General features: G+C 34.4%; 3 protein-coding genes across 5 annotated transcripts in view; 2 read left to right on the plus strand and 1 right to left on the minus strand.

Moving 5' to 3' along the window:
• The window catches only part of LOC109350457 (inorganic pyrophosphatase 2-like), a 6,874-nt gene extending 3,240 nt beyond the window's left edge, over window positions 1-3,634 (plus strand). Inside the window, exon 4 of the mRNA XM_019591693.1 lies at window positions 3,377-3,634. Coding sequence (XP_019447238.1) covers window positions 3,377-3,634 — 258 coding nt within the window. The remainder of the gene's footprint in view (window positions 1-3,376) is intronic.
• On the plus strand, window positions 5,950-10,859 carry LOC109349860 (inactive protein kinase SELMODRAFT_444075-like). 3 transcript variants are annotated; one of them, XM_019590886.1, is made up of 10 exons: window positions 5,952-6,714; window positions 7,063-7,205; window positions 7,326-7,420; window positions 7,614-8,647; window positions 8,838-8,998; window positions 9,137-9,213; window positions 9,307-9,454; window positions 9,876-10,025; window positions 10,359-10,463; window positions 10,549-10,859. In XM_019590886.1, the coding sequence occupies exons 1-9, from the start codon at window positions 6,519-6,521 to the stop codon at window positions 10,449-10,451; spliced, it is 2,097 nt and encodes a 698-aa protein (XP_019446431.1). In that variant the 5' UTR covers window positions 5,952-6,518; the 3' UTR covers window positions 10,452-10,463; window positions 10,549-10,859. The 3 variants fall into 3 exon arrangements, 2 of the variants coding, with proteins under 2 accessions (XP_019446431.1, XP_019446430.1); XM_019590885.1 differs by having other exon boundaries at window positions 10,359-10,859; XR_002108047.1 differs by lacking the exons at window positions 10,359-10,463; window positions 10,549-10,859 and having other exon boundaries at window positions 5,950-6,714; window positions 9,321-9,454.
• Window positions 11,714-21,133, minus strand: LOC109349861 (K(+) efflux antiporter 4-like). The gene is made up of 20 exons (XM_019590887.1): window positions 20,710-21,133; window positions 20,251-20,294; window positions 19,716-19,774; window positions 19,525-19,603; window positions 19,345-19,406; window positions 19,139-19,214; window positions 18,976-19,050; window positions 18,692-18,763; window positions 18,513-18,596; window positions 17,533-17,601; window positions 16,348-16,425; window positions 16,092-16,180; window positions 14,426-14,522; window positions 14,297-14,350; window positions 13,934-14,029; window positions 13,035-13,223; window positions 12,860-12,937; window positions 12,691-12,735; window positions 12,284-12,373; window positions 11,714-12,184 (listed from the first exon to the last, which is right to left on the minus strand). Exons 1-20 carry the CDS (start codon window positions 20,936-20,938, stop codon window positions 12,101-12,103), a joined length of 1,749 nt encoding a protein of 582 aa, XP_019446432.1. The 5' UTR covers window positions 20,939-21,133; the 3' UTR covers window positions 11,714-12,100.

Here is a 21,133-nt window from a genome sequence, read left to right on the forward strand (position 1 = left end):
AACCTCTAGAGAGATATGGCTTTGAGGATATGGCTTCAGTTGCTCTCCATATCAGTTCAGGAGATCCATGTAGCTTTCAAGAGGCTATAAACAGTCAGGAGAAAGAACAATGGATGGGTGCCACGATGGAGGAGATGGAGTATTTACAGAAGAACCAAACTTGGGTGCTTTTTCCATTGCCCCAGACAAGCGTACAGTTGGATGCAAGTGGGTGTACAAGAGGAAGCCAACATTATCAGAAAAAGAAGGAGAAAAGTTCAAGGCTCGTCTTGTGCCAAAAGGGTATTCATAACAGAAGGGGGTCGACTACAATGAGATTTTCTCCTCAGTGGTGAGACACACTTCTATCAAGGCAGTGCTTGCCTTGATAGCCACCCGGGATATGCACTTAGAACAGATGGATGTGAAGACTGCCTTTCTCCATGGTGAATTAGAGGAGAAAATTTACATGACACAACCAGAGGGGTTCAGTGCAGCTGGACAGAGTCACTTGGTTTGCAAGTTGAAGAAGTCTCTATATGGGTTGAAGCAGTCTCCCAGACAGTGGTACAAGCGGTTTGACACTTATATGTTGAAGCTTGGTTATAAGCGTTGTGAGTATGATTGATGTGTTTATGTGAGAAGCCTTGACGATGGTTCGTTTATTTTTCTGTTACTTTATGTTGATGATATGTTGATTGCTGCTAATCATTTGAGTGATATCAATGAGCTGAAAGTCATGCTAGGTAAGGAGTTTGACATGAAAGATTTAGGGGCTGCTAGGAAGATTCTTGGGATGGAGATTCACAGGGATAGGGGAGCTAGAAAACTATGGCTCTCCCAACAAAGCTATGTTGAAAAGATCTTAGAGAGATTTGATATGAGCAATGCTAAAGTAGTGAGCACTCCATTGGCAAATCACTTCAAGCTTTCCCTAGATCAGTGTCCAAAGACAGATGAAGAGAAGAAATACATGTCAAAGGTTCCATATGCCAGTGCAGTGGGTTGCTTGATGTATGCTATGGTTTGTACTAGACCGGACTTGGCACAAGCAGTTAGTCAAGTATGCAAGTACATGTCGAAACTAGGAAGCAACATTAGGAAGCAGTCAAATGAATTTTCAGATATTTGAAGGGGACTACAATGTTTGGCAGCCAACAGAGTAAGCCTTCAGTTATTGGTTATGTTGATTCGGACTATGCATGAGACTTGGATGATAGAAGGTCCACAACGGGTTTGTCTTCACCCTTGCAGGTGAACCAATTATGTGGAGATCATCAGTTCAGTATGTTGTTGCTATATCCACAACTGAAGCAGAGTACATGGCAGCTGGTGAAGCTTCTAAGGAAGCCCTGTGGCTTATGGGACTAATAAATGAGTTAGGCATTGACTGAGGTGGAGTTCCGCTGCATTGTGACTGTCAGAATGTTATCTTATTGACAAAGAACCAGATGTATCATGCTAGGACCAAACATATTGATGTGAGATTTCACAAGATTATAGAGTTGGTAGCTTGTGGGCATATACTATTGCAGAAGGTTCACACTTCAGAAAATGCAGCTGATATGTTAACCAAACCGGTTACCGTGGACAAGGTCAGACATTGCCAGCTGAACATTCACTGATGCTGGACTATGGAGCGCCCCCAACCCAATGCCGGAAGATGAAGATTGATGATATTCGCCAAGTTGGAGATTGTTGTACAATGACTCATATCTCTAGATAATAGTAATACAAGTTATGGAGTTGGGGTAGAGAACTATATATATTTATGTTATGTAAAACCTAATGTAAAAATGAAAAGAATAGTCAAACACTAATCATAATTCTCTAATAATATATAGTGGTAGTCGCTTAACGTTCTCGGGGACGTAGACATAATTGACCGAACCTCGTTACCAAATCTCTTATGTTATTCTCTTGTCTGTGTACTCTTTACTATTTGATTATTCGCTTGTTCCCAACAATTTGATTGCTATATATATAATAACTGTCCCAATATAAACATATGTTGTTTATGAAATAGTCATATTTGGTGAAACTAGGTTGATTTCCAAACTTGGAGAATGATTATTTCACTTTTCATGAAACAGTTATTTTCATTCTTTTAAAACATTAACTATGTATTAGGTAGATAATGTTAAGTTGGGGTTGTGGCTGTTGCAGTCACGTTGATTTTAATGTAGTTGCGGATAAACACAGTCAATGTGGCTGCAATTATATTTCCTATTCAGAAGCTATCAAAATCGTAATATTGCAGCCACAATTGCGAGGCGGACTTGAAAACTATTAAGAATCTTTGTTATGGTGGTTTTCCAGAAGAAGACCACTAGAAGCGTGGGTGAGAATAGCCAACTACGCACTGGCAGAAAAGGACCAAGAAAAATATGTGAAACCATTCGAAAAGACTAAAAAATAAATGAGCCTGTAATGGCTTTTTTCACTCGGAAGTGATCACATGAAAAAGAGTGGTAAACACAAATTATAAATTAAATTTCTTATGGTGATTCTATTGGCATTCACCTTTCTTCATTTCACACCCACCCACTATTTTCATATAGCATTTCCTATTTTTTCTACTTTGGGACATGTCATCTGATGGGGTAAATGAGAAAATATGGGAGCATATAGAATCACTGCCATTTTATAGGGACAACGTAATACACAAGTTTTCTAGACAATAACTGTTATCCCAAAGTCTGTCCCAAACTAATTATATTATGTCATATTAGTTAAAAAAATCAAATATTCATGATTTTATCAACTTTTGCTACATTATGATTGGTTAGGGATGGGGTTGGGGACAGGTTTGGGGACAACATATCCACATCCAAGGTTCTTACCTAATGGATGAGTGGGGATCTACTCACTCAACTTACTCTTTATCCTAGTCATCAAGGTTTCTTTAAAATTGATGACTAAGATGAGAAGTAAATTTAAAAAACTTACTCTTGGAGTAAGTGAATTCCTCCTGAACAAAAATGTTTGATAAGTTGGTTCAGGAATTAAGAATATCAAAACTTTCTCTAGTGAAACATCCAGTCACCTAGCTAACATTTATAACAGTGTGGTTATCTGATTTGTCACCAATGCTACATTAAAAAATAGCATTGAATTAGTGGAGGATTTGGTAGTTTCATTCCTGTGAACTTATAAAAGTCTAACTGTGATTTCTGCTTCAAGTAAACATGTGAGAGTAAAAAAATAATTAGGAATACAGATTTTAAATTATTTATGAATAAAGTTTTTCTTTAAATCATCAAATAAGTCTGGGTTTCATATTGTAGAACTTGATTGTCCAGTACCGGAGAGAATCTCACCCAATTTCTTTGGATTTGCTTTCCATTGCACTAATTTGTTCCACATAACCTTCTTTCTTTTGGTCTTTCCATCTCAGGGTTTAATAATAGATAGAATTCGAGGTTCTTTACCTGAAAACAGAAGATTCATATACATTGGAGATGGGATAGGTGATTATTGCCCAACTTTGAACCTTAAGGGATGTGATTTTGTTATGCCAAGGAAGGATTATCCACTATGGGATCAAATTTCTAGTGATCCTAAACTAGTTAATGCAGAAGTTCACGAGTGGAGCAATGGTGAGGAATTGGAAAACACACTACTGAATCTTATCAACAAATTAGGTATAGCTTAAGATGTAAATTAAATGTGGGACTCGGATCACATGTCTCAAATGGTATCTCATTCCCTATTCCATGTTCCGACCAATCACATATTGTCATATGAATAAAAGAAAAAATTTATAAGTAAAAAGTAACATTCTGATTGACTTGGGACAGAGAATGAGACACCGTTCAAAACAAGTGATCTATTTCCGTAAATGTGAGTGACAAGGGTTACACACCCTTGAGGGTTTGGTTGATGCATTTTATAGAATCAATTATTGTTACTGGTTGATCTAACATGCATTGTTTCTCAAATGTAACTAGTTGAGAAACATGCATTATTAAACAATACAATGTAGAAGGTTAACATTCAATGCTGCAACTCCATTAAGAATTTGGTTTTCAAAATAGTTATTTTGGAGGAATCAATGGTTTCTTATTTTAATATCATCCTTCTAGTTCTTACATGAGATGATTATTGTAGCTGTACGAATCTCGTAGCTGGTAGCGTATAATCTTCTGTTGGGACCAATCTACAGCAAAATTAAATGCTCAATAACATGTTTTTGATAATATCAATTGTTGTAGTACTATTTGAGAAATGTAGTTGCAAATCATTTGAAGTCAAACCCTTCACATGTTAGTGTGGTAGATTTTTTTTGAACTTCACCTTGATATCCTCTCAGGTAAATGTTTTGCTATGATCTTTTGTACAATGAATAGGCATTTTAAATAATCATAAGTTCTTTTAATTTTTAATATTTCATAATGTAAATCATCATAAGTTCTTGCTATAATACAACAGTACTAGCCATGAGAGTACAAGTATATCCAATCCGTGAAAGAGCTCAAAGTTTCATAGATAAGATATTATTTTTCTAAAAAGAGACGAAAAATACCATCAAACTAAACTTTTATTATTATGAAAATATGGTTTATATTATAATGAAACTTGCCTCTAAATCCCATCGATTCTGAATTTTGATGAAGGTGCCAACAAGTTTACACATTGAACTTTGGAATATAACAGATATACTTTTACCTTTTGGAAGCAACAACCACATTAATTGTGGCATGTCCCATTTGTAGCTAACATATGCAAGAATATTCAATGTTATTCAACATTTTCCAAGCATCATAAAATTCTGACCATATCAAACAAAGATGGCATCATTTAATTATTTACATTTACACAAGGCAAAGAAGATGAAAAATATAATCCTGAATCAAATTACAATATAGCCTCTAACATATGTTATTAAGACACTTGTTAGCTTTTCATATTTTTAATTTCAGCACTATACATAGTTAACAATTGTATCACATGTTCATATTATAAAAAACTTTCTCCATTTATTTATTACAGAAAGGAAAGCCCATGTATTATGAGTTTGTTCTTAATTTTGACATATTCTTGAGGTATTTAGACCCTAATCTAACTAGAAAATTGGAAAAATAAAACATCTTTTTTCTGAGATTATGAGGTTGTTCTTAATTTTGACATATAACCAAATTTTGTACTTGTTAGAACAAACATAACTCATTTGAAAGAAAGTTTGCTGCGAGTCTAACATCATGGGTTATCACATAAAAAACGTGGGTTTGTATAGCTAGGTTTAAAAGAAAAAAGTACTATATACATATTATTATATGTTTGTACAATGCAAATTTTTTTGGGTTGATATTTTGTAAATTATATTTCATTGCTTCTAGATCACTTGACACAAATAATAACCCATTCGCCTCTCATCAATGGCACACTCCTTGAGACTAGAGAGTGATTTCAAAGTAAAACCTAATGAATAATAAATATTTCCACTACTTTTAATCATATGTATATTAATTGATTTTACTGATAAAATATTCTTACATTAATTAATTAGTAAAATAACATTTTAAGATAATTTTTTTGGGTACATAAATAATAAGTTAATTGAATAGAAAGAGAAGTTACAAAAAGCACATAACAACTAACAAATTTAATCATATAGTTAACTTTAAGGGTGGCACACAATTGTTCCCTTTATATACCATTTAACTTTAAAAATTATAGAAAACATTTAGATAGTAATATACATTCCCTCCGGTTCATCAAGTGACATATTTCAGAGCTCATTACTTTTTTAGAATTTTCTTAAAGAGTTTAATATCTATATGCGTAAAAAATTTATATATAATCAGTGTGATTAAAACATTAATGTGATAAATGATATATATAAAAATCTTATACTCTAATTATTACAAAGGCTTAATATTTTGTGGGTTCCTAAGAAGGGCACTAAATTCAGTACTTAATCTGATCCCTTTTTCAGTTTTCACTGAATTCAATTTTGGGATTAGTGGTGAGTGGTGACTATGATTTATACTTACACTCTCACCTGAAAAACTGTCCATTTCTTAGTGTCATCATTTCCTTGAGATTATCCTTCCCTTTTTTTGTTTTTAGTGCTTTTTCTTTCTATTCTGAGTCACAATCATTATTGCATCAAAGTTTTTCAACAAAATGCCAATAAAAAATGGAATTTTTCAGCTTGGGTCACTAGATTCTGTTTCCATAGTAGCCTCATGCATTCAACATGAAATTCTGCTCATTTTGTAACTCCATTTATGTAACAAAATTTCTTTACTCTATTTAGTATGTACCTCTAAGAGTAGCTTCTAGTGCTAGTAGATTGTGAGTTTTCACATGTGTGTGTTTTTGAAAACAAGGTTGTTAACTAAAGTGCCTTGAAGTTTGTGTTTTTTGCAACTTTTTTCTTCTGGGTAGCCCAAAAGAAACTGTGGTTTTCGAGGATGTTGTCACTCTTCACTGTTCCCTGATGCAAAGTTGCAATCTTTTAGTGTTTCTGATGGAGAAAAATCAGATGGGTATTTGGTAATTGATTAGTTCCTTTAGCAAATTGAGAATTTGAGATGAATAGCCAAAAGGGTAGTAGTTGTGATTATGAAGAAGAAATGTGTTCCTCAGATGTGAATAGCAAAGTGGTTGTGGTTGCAGTTAAAGCTTCCAAAGATCTTTCAAAAACTGCTTTGGTTTGGGCTTTGACTCATGTTGTTCAACCAGGGGATTGCATTAAGTTATTGGTTGTCATGCCAGCACTATCTTCAAGTATTGTTCACTGTTAATTCATTATTTTCATTCAATTATCTGCAATGTCTTTATTTCCTTTACTTCAGATGTGTGTCTGTGTCATACTTAATATGATGCTATGTTTGAGTTCATAAGAGGAAAAGAGTAGAATAAATAGTTGCATGTGGAAAATGAAACACTATATATGGAAAGAGGAAAATTCACCAACAAATTTTAGTTTTCATAATTGAGTTTTGAATCAATGAATATGTGGATTTGATGAGCTAGAGTTCCTTCAGATCTGAACAATGCAGAGATTATTCTGAAACCAACTATAGTCATTTTGGTAACTGCATTTATGATTGAGTGTAATGTGTACATTTTCAGGCAAAAAGGTGTGGGGGCTTTCAAGATTTACTACTGATTGTACCAGTAGTCAGTGGCGATCTGTTTCAGATCCGAAAGAAGTAATTACAAATTCTTGTTCTCAATTGGTGCTTCAACTCCATGGTTTTTATGACCCGGATAAGGTTGGAACATAACATTGTAATAACTTCAACATATGTGTACTGTAATGTGTTCTTTTTTATATTTTGATTTATATATATATATAGTGTGCAGCTTTTCTAACCTGACAAATATTTACACAGACAAAGATCAGAGCAAAGATTCTTTCAGGCTATTTATTTGGAGAGGTGGCTGCTGAAGCCAAGAGAGTCCAATCATGTTGGGTTATATTGGACAAGTAATAAATATAATACTAATTAACACTTTTGTATTTTCACATTCTATGTTGGAGACATTGTTCTTGTTTAATGCATGTGTTTGTTGAGCTTTTTGTTGATATGCATTGCCATTAATAAGAAGGTTGTTCATGTTTTAAAGTTTCCCTGGTTTATTATGGACTGAAACAACTATTCATTCTTCCACAATTACAGAAAATTGAAACATGAAAAGAAATACTGCATGGAGCAGCTGCATTGCAATATTGCAATTATGAAGCGATCTGGGCCGAAGATTCTACGCTTAAATTTGAACATTTCACCGAAGATGGAATACAATGAGGGTTATTCGTTGTCACTGGAGCTTAATGCATATACAAGAAACTTAAAAGACAAGTCTGATAATTCAGATATAATTAGAGGACCAGCAGTTACTCCTGCTAGTAGTCCAGAGCAAGGGTCGCCGCTAATGACTGCAACTGATATTGGAACATCATCAATATCAAGCACAGATCACGGGACTTCGCCATTTTTCAACTTTGATAATTATGAAAGACGAAGGAGAGGTTTTCCCTTCGAGGGTCTGACAAATCTTGAGGGTATTGAATCTGACTCCGAGAGTGAAAAGCTAAGTTCATCATCCAAAAGTTCATATTTTCAGCCATGGATTGAGAATGTAATTTGTATTGATGGTGAGTTCTCAAAACATGAAGACAATATGCAAAGATCCAGTGATAAGGCTTTGGTTTCTACCTATGAAGCTGTGCTTCAGAAATTTTCAAAGATGGATCTAGATCCTGTTGTAGGAATGCTTAATTGTAAAATTGATGTAAACATAAACAAAAGTGTTAGAGAATCAATTTCACTAGCCAGAAATGCCCCTCTTGGACCACCTCCATTGTGTTCTATTTGTCAGCATAAGGCACCTGTATTTGGGAATCCTCCAAGGTGGTTTACATTTACTGAATTGCAACTTGCCACGGGTGGTTTTTCGCAAGCAAATTTCTTGGCTGAAGGTGGTTTCGGTTCTGTACACCGCGGTATCCTACCAGATGGTCAAGTCATTGCTGTCAAGCAATATAAATTGGCCAGTACTCAAGGCGATAAAGAATTTTGCTCAGAAGTCGAGGTCTTAAGCTGTGCACAACATCGTAACGTTGTGATGCTGATAGGATTTTGTGTAGAGGATGGAAGAAGATTGTTAGTTTATGAATACATTTGCAATGCCTCTCTGGATTCTCATCTTTATGGTAAATTCCTTGAATCCTTATGCTACATTCATTAGCAGATTGCAAATAGATATAAACTGTACTTACTATTCCCTTCAAAGTTCTATGACTCTATTCTTACAAGATTTAAACTTTTGGTTGGTATATAGAGTATATACCAATGCTAAATGTCTTACCTGGTGAAATAATCTGAAAAAGTTTTAATTCGCAGGACGAAAACAGAATGTACTGGAATGGTCGGCACGGCAAAAAATTGCAGTTGGAGCAGCTCGTGGTTTGAGATACCTTCATGAAGAATGTAGAGTTGGTTGTATAGTACACCGCGATATGCGGCCTAACAACATCCTTCTAACTCATGATTTTGAAGCATTAGTATGTCTTATTATTCTTCAATTATAAAATCTACTTCATGTTTGCATTATTGGTATCATATATTCATTCACACCTATGGTTGTAATTATAATGATATGAAATGAAATGGCTCAACTAACTTCTTCTAACGGATTTTAGGTCGGAGATTTTGGACTTGCTAGATGGCAGCCTGATGGAGATATGGGTGTGGAAACTAGGGTGATAGGAACATTTGGGTAAGTGTTTGATCAAACCAAATTTCTTATTCATCTCTTGTTTTCTTTTGGTTAGTTTTAAAAAATGATAATGCAAACCATGCTGTTTCATAGATATTTGGCTCCAGAATATGCTCAAAGTGGTCAAATTACTGAAAAAGCTGATGTGTACTCCTTTGGGATAGTATTATTGGAGCTTGTTACTGGAAGAAAAGCTATGGATATAAACAGGCCCAGAGGCCAACAATGCCTTAGTGAATGGGTATATTTTCCATGAAATTTTAGTTGTAGCTGATAATGTGACAGTGTTTTTAGCCATTTTTTAAAGAATGTGTTTGTAGCATTACTCTTTATGATGATATATATAGGCTATAGCTTTCTAAGCTTTCAATGTATTAAATGTTGTGGTTTTTGATCCAATGCTTCTTAGTTTTGCTTTCATAATGAGTTCAAATATTGACTCTGGATTGAATTTAAGGAAGCAGTTTTAACGCTTCATAGTTATCTGGTACTATGATTCCTTATTCATAATATGTGTGATACGCAATAGGGTGAATTTAGTACACGGTACATATGTTAGATGAGATATAACTTTGGCTTTAATCAGCAGAGTAACTGTACCTGCATTTTTTTCTGTTTTAAGTTATTCATTCATCATTGCTTATGGTTCAATTTTTTATTAGGCACGGCCCTTGCTTGAAGAACATGACATTCTCGATTTACTCGATCCCAACTTAAGGAACTTCTATATAGATGACGAGGTTCATCGCATGCTGCAATGTTGCTCTTTGTGCATCAAACGCGATCCTCATTTAAGGCCTCGAATGTCTCAGGTTGGAAGATTATTTCATTTCCACAACAACAACCAAATCTTAAATCTCACAAGTCGGGTCGGTTACATAATGTTATATCATAAATCATGCTCACTTTTACATGTTTATAGTTACATGCTTCCTTGTTATGTCATAAAATCATTGAAATTTTACTTCATATATCTAGAGGAATTCCTTGCAATACCAGAGCTGCGAGTTGTGTTTTAAAATGAAATGAACTTCCTCTTGGTACAAAATTAGCATATGCAACACAAAGTTATGTAGAAAAGAATTATATTGCTATTTAATGGTCCATGCCTCCCTCAATTTTATTTGTTATACTTTCTCTTAAAGGTGCTGAGGATGCTGGAAGGTGACATTCTATATGATTGCTATACACATTTCCATTTTCCAGAGCACATTAATAGAGAAAATAAAGAAGGATAATCAGAAGCATGTGTGTTGCCAAGATAGCACTTAAATCTCTTGTGGGATATTGTATGTAGAAGACAAGTAGGATGTTGTAGTAAACTTGAGAGCGTAGAGGCTTAAAGTTTGTTGCAGATTCTTCTGAATTTTCTCTTATCAACAGCTTCAAGTTTTTTTACTTTTTTAGATTAATACTGTAAATGATATATCAGATTTTGTACTTGGAAGAGGAGAGAGGATAGTATAATGAAATTGGAAGCTCTTTATTTATCAGTTGAATACCCATTTTGTAAGGGTTTTCACTTTTCCATTACAAGATTGTCCTTTTGTTTATATTTTTGTTATTTTTTTGTTCTGTTCTTTTGTAACTAACTAAGATGATCTCTTATTGATTGGTCCAACCTTGATTGGGCAACTTTTGTTTCATTATCTAAATTGGTACTATAATACTTTGCGGTCAGAGATAGGTACATTATGTATTCAAAAGAGTGTCCACCACCAACTTTCTAGTTCTAGCAGTAGAACAGAAGTTTGAGTTTGAGAGATTTGATTCTCTCACATATATTGTTATGATAATGAGCAGTTTGTGGCCAGTTTTAATTAAGAATAAATCCATAACTATGTAAAAAATCCATAACTCTAATTTTTGTAATTTTTCAAATAGATATTTTAAAATTTCAAATTGGTCTTTTCAATTAACTTTAATTTCGAGTTGGCCATATCACTTGTTTGTTTTAAATCTGTAGCTTAAAATCCTTGTTTAGATCTTTTGAATATGAACTCAATAAATTTTAGTTGAGTATTGAAAAAATTGTTAGTATATTTTTACTAAAAAGTCCAAAACCAAACAAAAAGTTCAATGCGTAAATCGAAAACAATAAAACCAAACATACAGTTCTTCCCTTAATAAATAATTAATAAAACTCATTTGGAACAGTAAGCCAAAAAATATATTGGCAAGTCCAGGGATTGCAGCTCATTGCCGATGAGCATGGTTGTTCAATGCAGCCAGGACAGAATAACCAAGTGCACATAGATTTATGCCAAGGTTTATACTTTATGTCGTGCAGAGACAGGACTAGTGGTTCCACATAGTTTATAACCATTGATATATTAATCATTATTAACTTTAAATAAAAATAATATAGATAACATGTTTTATGAAAAACTTTACATTGATAATGCATAAATATTAAAGTCAGTCATCAACATGGTACAGTCGACTTCCCTTGATTTCTAGACTTATACAGAGACAACTTAAACATATTCAGAAACCAATCAACCAAAAAAAGTATTATAAAATAAAAGTGGAAAAAAATATAACAAGTTAACATCTAAAATCAATTACACTACTAACTACTAACTGCAACTGGACATTACTTTATACAAAAAAAATAGGCCATTCAATAACATGGCCCCATGTTACTAGGTTAGTGGATGGATCCGGTTAAAACTCCTAGGCCCCTTAGCCTGCATTTGCCATTGCATTCACTATTTCCAGTGCGTGTTCTCAAAGCAATCAGCATTTAAAGTGTGCTTTTTCAATGGAAAGTGTGATTCACTTAGTCAATCTCATTTGCACTCTTTGGCACCTGACCTCGACTTAAAGAAGCCATGAGGTAAAGGCCGAAAAAAATTGCATTTCTGCTTCATAATATATTTTAATATCATGAACTATGATGAGAGTCTTGAACCATTAAAGGAATACGCTTAGCACTCTCTGAACGGTAGCTGTCCACCTTAAATGCAATCTGAGAGGACAATCAATTCAAGAACCTTAAGACAGTTAAACGAAAAAAAGCTTACAAAATCTTGTAATTCCATTCTAAATTAATAAGCTATGAAGTTACCTCAGCTGGACTATCAGGAGGGAACCACCGTAACAATGCACCGAGATGCACAACAGCAGGAATTAGCTTGAAAAGCAAAGGTGTAGTGACCTGCACTATTTCTGTCTGAGTAAGATTAAAATCTCTACAGGCCAATTATCTAAATATATCTGAGAATTCAATGCTTAAATCCTATCATGACTGTCCACTAAAATGGCTCAAGTTAGACAAAGTACACAATGCCAATAAAGTAATAACTGCTTATTTGAATTCATGGCAAATGGACAAGACCTCACCATGATGCTTAAAAAACAAGTATTTTATATTTACCCAAATAAAATAAAGATCAGAATTTAAACAGTGTTTTATGATTGACAAATCCCAATTCCTATGGAAAACTATCCTTCTGTAAAACACTGCATGCATACCAGACTGAGGGCTGTTGTTCCAAGGAGCAATAAGTACAACTTCCCCTGCAGTAAGGATCAGACCTTCGTGAGTTAAAAATGTTTCAAACGATGTAAGAAGGTAAATTCATTGTCTTCCTAATAATAAGCATAATCACCTAAAATGAACAGTTCAAAATGATGCACTCACCTCAACTAAATGAAGATTTGAAGCACGGCTTAGAAGAACAAAGGCAAACTCCCCAATTTGTGCTAGAGACATCCCAACCTACACACGTGGAATAACCTAAGACTCCTCCGTCAATGAAAATGAATGAAGTAACCAACAAGAAGATACAATTGTATTAACACTTGTAAAATCTTACAAGAACTGAAGTTTTGTTGTTGTAGCCAAAGCCCTTGACAACAGCTGCAGCTACAATTGTTTTTATAATGATCACCAATATAACAGCTGCCAGTAAAATGTCAACATGATTCCAAAGGAAATGAACATGTATAAGCATCCCAATACTGGCCAAGAACAAAGCGGCAAAAAGGTTGCGAATTGGCTCAACCTAAAAACCAACAAGCTTGAGTAAGCTCAAATAGGTGGAAAAGCACCAATCATCTCAAAATTTATGTGCATCAAGGAGGTTCCCTAAAATTCATTTGGGCATGTTGGGAGTTGAATTTAGTTCACTTGGATACAAGTAAACAAAAGAAAGATAATAAACTTGTAAATTGTAATAAGCAAGAACACTTCATGAAAATCATCTTTGTCCATGTACAGACATCCATGATTATAATACAAACAAACAGTATCAAACACAGAATATTCAAGCATTTCCCCCTAAACATTCTTACGTGTCATGACAAACCGCAATTGAATCCCAGCAGAAAATATAGAACATGACAAATATTGAGGGAAAAAATACTCCTCAAACCTCAGGTTTTTATCAAGAAAAAAGGGAAAAGTTAAATTAACTTGGGATTGAATTTTTGGTTAGGGTGGCCTCGGCGAAACAGTAAGGTTGCTTGTTTCATGACCTGGAGATCATGAGTTCAAATCCTGGAAACAACCTCTTTGCTAGCAAAGGTAAGGCTTCACACATCTACCATCCTCAGACCCCACTAGGTGAGAGCCTCGTGCACCGGGCCGCACTCTTTATAGTTTTGGTACAAAGTATACAGTTATTAATTGGGAAACTTCCAACTCTTGAAAACATAATATATGTAGTAAAAATTGTAATTAAAAAGTATATATTATAGTGGGAAAATGTGTTACTTGTTCAAGCGTATGTTGACCAAGATCTGTTGTTGATATCATGACTCCAGCAGCAAAGGAACCCAGTTCAAGGCTTAAACCCAGTTTATCACTACACTGAAATAAAGTAAAAATTAAAACACATTGTTAAAAGGCACACGAGTCATTTGGACTGCATAAATGCATGTACAATTCATAGTGTGTGTATGCATGTAGGGAAGAGAGTTTGGTGCATAGACATAAGTCATTACACAACAAGAGGAAACAACCATAGAAACATGATTAAAGGCACTTTACAGTGTAGAAAATGTTGCATACTACTATATATTGAGAAAAAAACAGTGTTGCCAAGTAATTAAGATTGAGAATTGACAGAAGACACACCCAAGCAACAAGTAGGCAGAATGCCACGGATGCCAGTTGATAAAGTTCATTGGTCTGCACAAGAGAAAAATCAGTTAAACTAACGCATGAGCAAAGCATTTAACACCAGAGTCAAAGGTCTATCTTCACCTGAGATGATAAGCTTATCATAAGCTTAAGGAACCATGGTACACAAGTACGAGACAATATGGACAAAATGGCTAAAAATGTAACTAAGATCAACAGCCTGAAACAATAAAATTAGTAAATCATTAGGAACAAATGACTAAAACAAGCATAAAATTAAGCAAGAACAAAAGAGTTAATATCATCAGGGCATCAAGTCAAGCTGTCTGCCTTGTGATATTCAACAGACAGGCTAATAGTTTATATGCAATCATCTGTTTAGTGTAGTGCCAGTATAAGAACAAATGAAAACACTCTTTTTATTTTGGATCAAATCAAACAAAAAAAAACCCTGAAGATAGAATCAGATGCTCTTTTCTTTTATCTTTTGTTCATTGCCCCTGATTAACAACCTGAAACAGTTAATAGTGTCATTATGCAAAGCAGGCTAAAGCATAAATTTCTTTAATTATATCTACTGTAAGATGCTGATATTGTCAATTTTCTATTTATTTCATCCGAGGGCCGATACAATATCACCCAGTCCAGCAGAGGAAACCAAAATATTAGATAACTGACTCTAAGAAACAACTAGATTTCCTTACCATGTATTTCTTACTTCCAAACAAACCCAAACAGCTATTACAGAATTTCCATTTTTTTACCGCAATTTTATTCCATTTATCCAAGTGCACCTAACTAGCCAATGCAACCTCTCAAGGACATATTTAGTTGTCTAGCTGCATTTTAAAGTCTGATCAACTAAACTTGAAAATATGCAGTTCAAACTCAGATTTATAAAAATCTTACAGGTTACCAGCTTTTTCAGAATTACCCAGCAATCAACTCCTGCTGGTGTTGGTTATTGGGACTTTTTGGTGAATCCTGGGTGTCCTTTTGAGCTTCAAACAATTTCTCTTAATTAGTTTCATGTTCTTTGGCAGGAGAAAGGAGGGAAGGCTGAACCTAGGAATGTTATTTCGGCTATCCCTGGATACGGCTAGAGCAGAACATTCATACTTATAAATGTTTTATTTTGTCCAAGGAACGACTCCAAGGGGTGAAGAGATTTATTCTATTCATGGCCTTGTTTGATTATTTCTTTCTTTTGCTTTTGTGCCTTTGCTAGGGAGTGATTTCTTGTCATCTATAGTATGTACTCCTCTCTCACATATATATTTTATTCATGTTTTTTTTTTATAGAAGACTTTTTGTACTAAAATTTTCATAATAGTGATATTATAATAATAAAATGCCTATGTAATCCCGGTACTACAATCATTCTTTTGATAAAAACAACAATTGTCAGCAATCAAAGTTATGTAGAATATTACGTTTATTAGTTCCTTACCCATAAGGTGAGGGGATACCCTTGGTTATACAAAAAAAAAGAGCATGCTCCAGTAATGGACTAATGTCCCAATGAGGAGACAGGCACACCAATATTTCTGCACTTATTGGCATCTACATGTTCTTATAATCTCATAAAAAGCCAAAAAATGAAAATGATGACAAGAATATACCATGACATGTACAAATTATTGGTAAAATTGGACATGGCAGAATGACGGGATCAGACTACTAAGCAGCACTATGGGAACCTAGGGGTTTAGTGTCACATGTCATGGACCTTCATAAACTATGTTAAGATAGTGTAAATCAGGGACATTCCATCCTATAATTTACTCACGATTTAGTCATGGATATTACTCCCTGAAGAACACCTGATGTTCCACCCAGGACTGGAAGCAGCGCAAAGAGCAAACCAACAGCGCAATCCTGAAATGGATCATTTGTTATTTTGGCATTAAATGGTATATGTGAAAAAATCCTAACAAAGAATATCAGCCTCATTGATTGCACTAGTAGGCGCTATTATTGTACAACTGGTAGCAGCCATATATGTGCATTCATAAATAATTAAATATAGAACTAAAATTAAATACCTGCAGAATCAGAGTTCCAATTGTAACCTGACCATGAAGGGCATTAACGCTATTCCTTTCCATCAAGAACTTTAAGACCTGAAGCAAAAAAGAGTAAAAACAAATCTTAAGTTATATAACTTTAACAGGGAAATAAAATACTTGAAGAGAATGCTCTGTCTAGGTCTGACAGCAAAGAAGAATGATAACCTCAAGCATTAAAGTGATTACTAAAATTTTAGATTTTCGTCGAGAGAAAATTTAACTCAATTGGAACTCTGATTTCACTAAAACATCGGCACACAAATGTCTCCTCTATAAAATACTAAATAGAACTATGTCCTCTGTTCTAGCTATAATATTTTTTTAATGAAAATAAGAAATCCTGATGGAGTGGAAAGAGAGTTAAGGATAGGCTAAAATTTCTTCCTAAACAGAACAAATGGAAAGAGTATCAAAAGGGCTTGAAGATGCTACAAGCAATCTATTTGCATATCAGTAATCAATAGTCCTTTAAACAGACCATGGACATAGCACAATAGATACTCCGTAAAAGCATAAACATGATCCTATACCATAACATATGTAACAGTAAAAGAACCTTAAAAAATGCAAACATTCCTCTCATACACCAAATACTTAAAAAAGAGCATAAACTGTTGATACGGTTTTTATCCTGGAAAAGACTTCATCAATTCTTAACAGATGATCTTTCTTTCTGTCTTCTGCCCTAGTTAGTGAAATATTATTATCATATGATCAAATAATCTCCTCCGCAAAAGGTGTCAATTTTGTGCTTCAGCTTTTATCTTTTTGATCTACTTATTAAACATATTGCAACTAACACCTTGACCTAGAAATGATCACCATCTACAACCAAACATATCTTTATTTCTCACATTTTTCATTATCCAGCCATTTAAGTTTTAACTAACTCTTACTTGTCTGGGGCGTTAGTGATGGCTTTATAGAATATTCAAGTATGAATCACCATCAAACCTAACACAAATGCAACCAGGCAATGTTTGCAACAGTACATTACAATTATTAAAATGAAAGCATAGGTTAAAAATTAAAATACCTATCAGTTATAATGCTGAAGTAAAACAACATAAAAATGCCAAACAAATTGTAGTTGTGTACTTGAATTGTATAATATAGCAATGGAATACCATAAAATATGTTAAAATGTGGTCAGGAAATTACCACTGCTGTTGAAGACATGGATAGAAATGCACCAACAAATATTCCTTCAGATGATTTACCACCACATAACTGCAGGTAGGATTTAGGCGCATTCATTAGAAAACCACTGCCTCTAAAATGGAAATGTTTTGCGATAAATAACAGTACAGAACAACATCATTATTTCACTCAACCAGGAGCCTTAAAATATAAAAAAAATGTTCCTAGAGAACTATTTTTACAACCTTAACAAGTCAAGCAAAATACAACTATCCTAACTCATCCTACAAGCCTGTACCAAAGGAAATTTGATAACTAGGTCAATTCACCCATAGTACAAAAAAATTGGCAATCAGTGCAGGCGGCTCCCACCTAGTGGGGTTTAGGGAAGGTAGATTTACGCAACTTTATCCCTAGAAGCAGAGAGACTGTTCCTAGGTATTAGAATATATGAAAGTATCTTAAATGATATTTTAAAGAAAATCTCAACGATACTTAGATATAGGATTATGTCTTTTGTATCACAATATAATCACATCATTTACAATAGTATCGATACAATTTTACTATTTGTGACGATTAATATTTTTTCTTCCGTATCTAATACCCTATAATTTCAATACCAGGGTTTGAATCTATCACCTCATTCTCACTAAACAACAATCTTCCCGTTGCGTCTAGGCTCACCCTCCAATATAGACAACAAAATGAAATTGATTGACATGCCAAAGGTTCAAAACTATCGTGCTGTAGATACTCATGTGAGAAATGATAGATGTTAGACAAAGTCAAGGATGAAAAGCACTATCATTTTTAGAGGTCTAACATGTATTATTTCCCACCTAATGGGAAAAGGATTTTATTGTTGTAATGGGTATCATGGATCATTGTATACTTGATGTAAGATATTGAATAATAAGAGGTCATATAACCGGCAATGCACATTTATAGAGAATAAAATTATCTTAGGGTAATATTTAAAGAAATAAATAACAGCATACCAAAGTTGTTATTCCACACAAGCACATAAATAAGAAGATTTGGAGCAGACCACCAAGAATAGCCACTGCTCGAACAACTCGAAGCTGCAAAACATGAGAAAACAAGCTTATAATATACATGGATGAGATAAAAATACACGAGTTTAAGCTAAAAGAAATACATGAGAATACAAACCAACCTTTGTTGTGGAAAATTCCAAGCCCAATGCAAAAAGCAAAAAGATGACACCAAATTGAGCAACTGTCTCAACCTGCATGGAATGGAAGCAGTATGTTAGATTACTAGGTGATAAATAAGATTACATTTTAATTTGTCACTTTATTTCAATATACCATATATGAAGACATTATATGACCCTGTGACCCCATTAACACTTCTTTTCTTTCATGAAATAATGTGACTGGCTAAAAAGGGGGAAATTTTCTTCAAGTAAATTGCAAAAAAACTATAAAGGCAACATACTTGGACCATTTCGCTAACAAAACTCAAGCCTCCTGGCCCAATCATCGATCCTGCTAGCAGATATCCCGTCATAACCTACAAATTTGAATGTATGAATGACACCACTAATAAAAGGTATATTGTAGAGATATATACATAAAACAATAAAGCAATCATATCAAACCGGTTGTCCAGCACAAGCAAAGGCAATGCCACCACAGGTTGCAGAAACAATGACAATCACAAGATCTGATATCAATCTGAAAAATATGGAATTTCAAAAGGGGTAAGCAACTCACCAGTTAGTAGTTCTAGCAACACATACATGAAATGCCATTTGGGAAAGAAAGAAAGAAAGAAAGAAAAGGAAGAAAGAAACTGTAAGTAAACCTCAAGTCTAACTGAAGAACAGGATACTTTGACTTGCGATTGGATATGATAAAGACATTGTCCTGAAGATGAAACCAGTAGTAAAATATAAAAATTAAATTCATTTTGAAAAAGAGTAGTCTTACAAAATATTACTACATTCTCTATATTTGAAGGGTCTAACTTCAAAAGCTTGAATACCTTTCGATCAATTAAAGTTGGCATATCCTCAGCCTGATTCTCACTATCCAAATTAAAAACATCATGGAACTGAAATGGCCTGATAAAACACTAACATATATCATAAATGCTGAAGATAGCTAGTAGCATTGAATTACATTTTTAAGGAAAACCACAAAATCTAATGTACTCTACAAGAAAGAGGTGTATACTTTTCCTCTTTGCTCTCATTTTTCTTGGGCTTCACTCTAGCAACAGTTTCCAAAATAGCCTGATACATCAAACACGTCACAAGAAAGAAGGATATTAGATCAAAAGTATATTCAAGGGCTAATAATAAGCCACACATATAAAAACCCTAAAAATAAAAGAAATAACATTTGTAAAAATGGAGGTGAAGGGTAAACGAGCCACAGGTTTTGCAGTCCCGCCATTAAATTCGTTATCCCAACAGAAATTCTAAAACATGCTTTGTAAGTGAAATCTGCCTACTCAGTTATCATCTATTCCGATTTCTGTCCTTGATCAGCTTAACGCTGTTCTGAGAAACTATTGTCAAAAGGCATAAATACTTACCAGAATGAACTCTAGGCCTCTAGTCTAAAGCTAAATGTCCAAATTAACAAGATTAGGCTGCTAGAATCCTAGAACCAATTTCCTTTGTGACTTTTTCACATGGAAAAACATCTACAACTTCAGCATGCAATTAAATTAAATATATATCATTAAAAGAAATTCACCACACACCTGCTGTTCAGCAACGCTATTATTGAAACTACCAGCATCAGTACCTGAAAAGATCATGGTAATTGGCCAAGTGCATTTGTTTGAATAAAACTTCCCACAATGCAACTTGTGGTTCATAAAAGATTCTGTAAGTTCATGCCATTGTATCCACCAAAATATTTTACATACCGATAATGATAACATTTCATTGGTGAAACATCATAATCATAAAAGTAAAAAACTGAAAGTCTAAAACAAAACGGAGCAAAACTATCCAATCACATATTTTCCGATAAAGTATATCGCACAAATTTCGTATCACAACTCTCACATTCCAATGCATCAATCTCAAAATTCAAAATCAAGAAATTGCACAATAACACATTCAAAATAGAAAGAAAACTCAAATTCAACGGCATTTCCGAATATTAATAAACAAGAGGAAATCAAAAATGTAGATCTACGAGCGACCGAACGAACCTTCATTTTGCTCATTCTCGGGAAACTCTCTTTGGAGAGCACGATCAATCATGTTAGCGAAGCTTTCACCATCGGATCTCGCAAGCGAGGCATTATTATTGGCAGCGATGGTTGCATTCGTCTCCGTGAGTATCAGTTCCTGGTCCATGTCGGAGTTAACGGCGAGGAGAGAGAATGGAAGAGAGAGAAGAAGGAGAAGGTTGAGAATCGCATCAAATGTTAACCTCATCTCTCACGTGTAGATAGAGAGATAGGGGAATGGAAGAGGAGGAGTCGTTTTAAGTTAAAGCGACATCGCAGGAAGAAGCTAAACGACACCGTCTTGTTTGGCGCGCGAATGTGTTACTTTACGCAAAGAGAGAGAGAGATTGCGTGAGGAAGAGTTAAGATTTTGAGAGATGGAGCGTACAACTGAAAAAGTACT

This window comes from Lupinus angustifolius, chromosome LG06 (genome assembly GCF_001865875.1).
Source record: "Lupinus angustifolius cultivar Tanjil chromosome LG06, LupAngTanjil_v1.0, whole genome shotgun sequence".
In the NCBI taxonomy this organism is placed as follows: domain Eukaryota; kingdom Viridiplantae; phylum Streptophyta; class Magnoliopsida; order Fabales; family Fabaceae; genus Lupinus; species Lupinus angustifolius.

Coding starts and splice junctions, on each gene's coding strand:
- LOC109349861 (XM_019590887.1), bottom strand. CDS start 20,938: ATGAGGTTAACATTTGATGCGATTCTCAACCTTCTCCTTCTTCTCTCT. Junction 16,181..16,347: donor TTGGAACTCTGATTCTGCAG/GTATTTAATTTT, acceptor GATCCATTTCAG/GATTGCGCTGTTGGTTTGCT. Junction 12,736..12,859: donor CAAATCTTCATTTAGTTGAG/GTGAGTGCATCA, acceptor TCCTTACTGCAG/GGGAAGTTGTACTTATTGCT.
- LOC109349860 (XM_019590885.1), top strand. CDS start 6,519: ATGAATAGCCAAAAGGGTAGTAGTTGTGATTATGAAGAAGAAATGTGT. Junction 7,421..7,613: donor TGTTGGGTTATATTGGACAA/GTAATAAATATA, acceptor CCACAATTACAG/AAAATTGAAACATGAAAAGA. Junction 8,999..9,136: donor CTCATGATTTTGAAGCATTA/GTATGTCTTATT, acceptor AACGGATTTTAG/GTCGGAGATTTTGGACTTGC.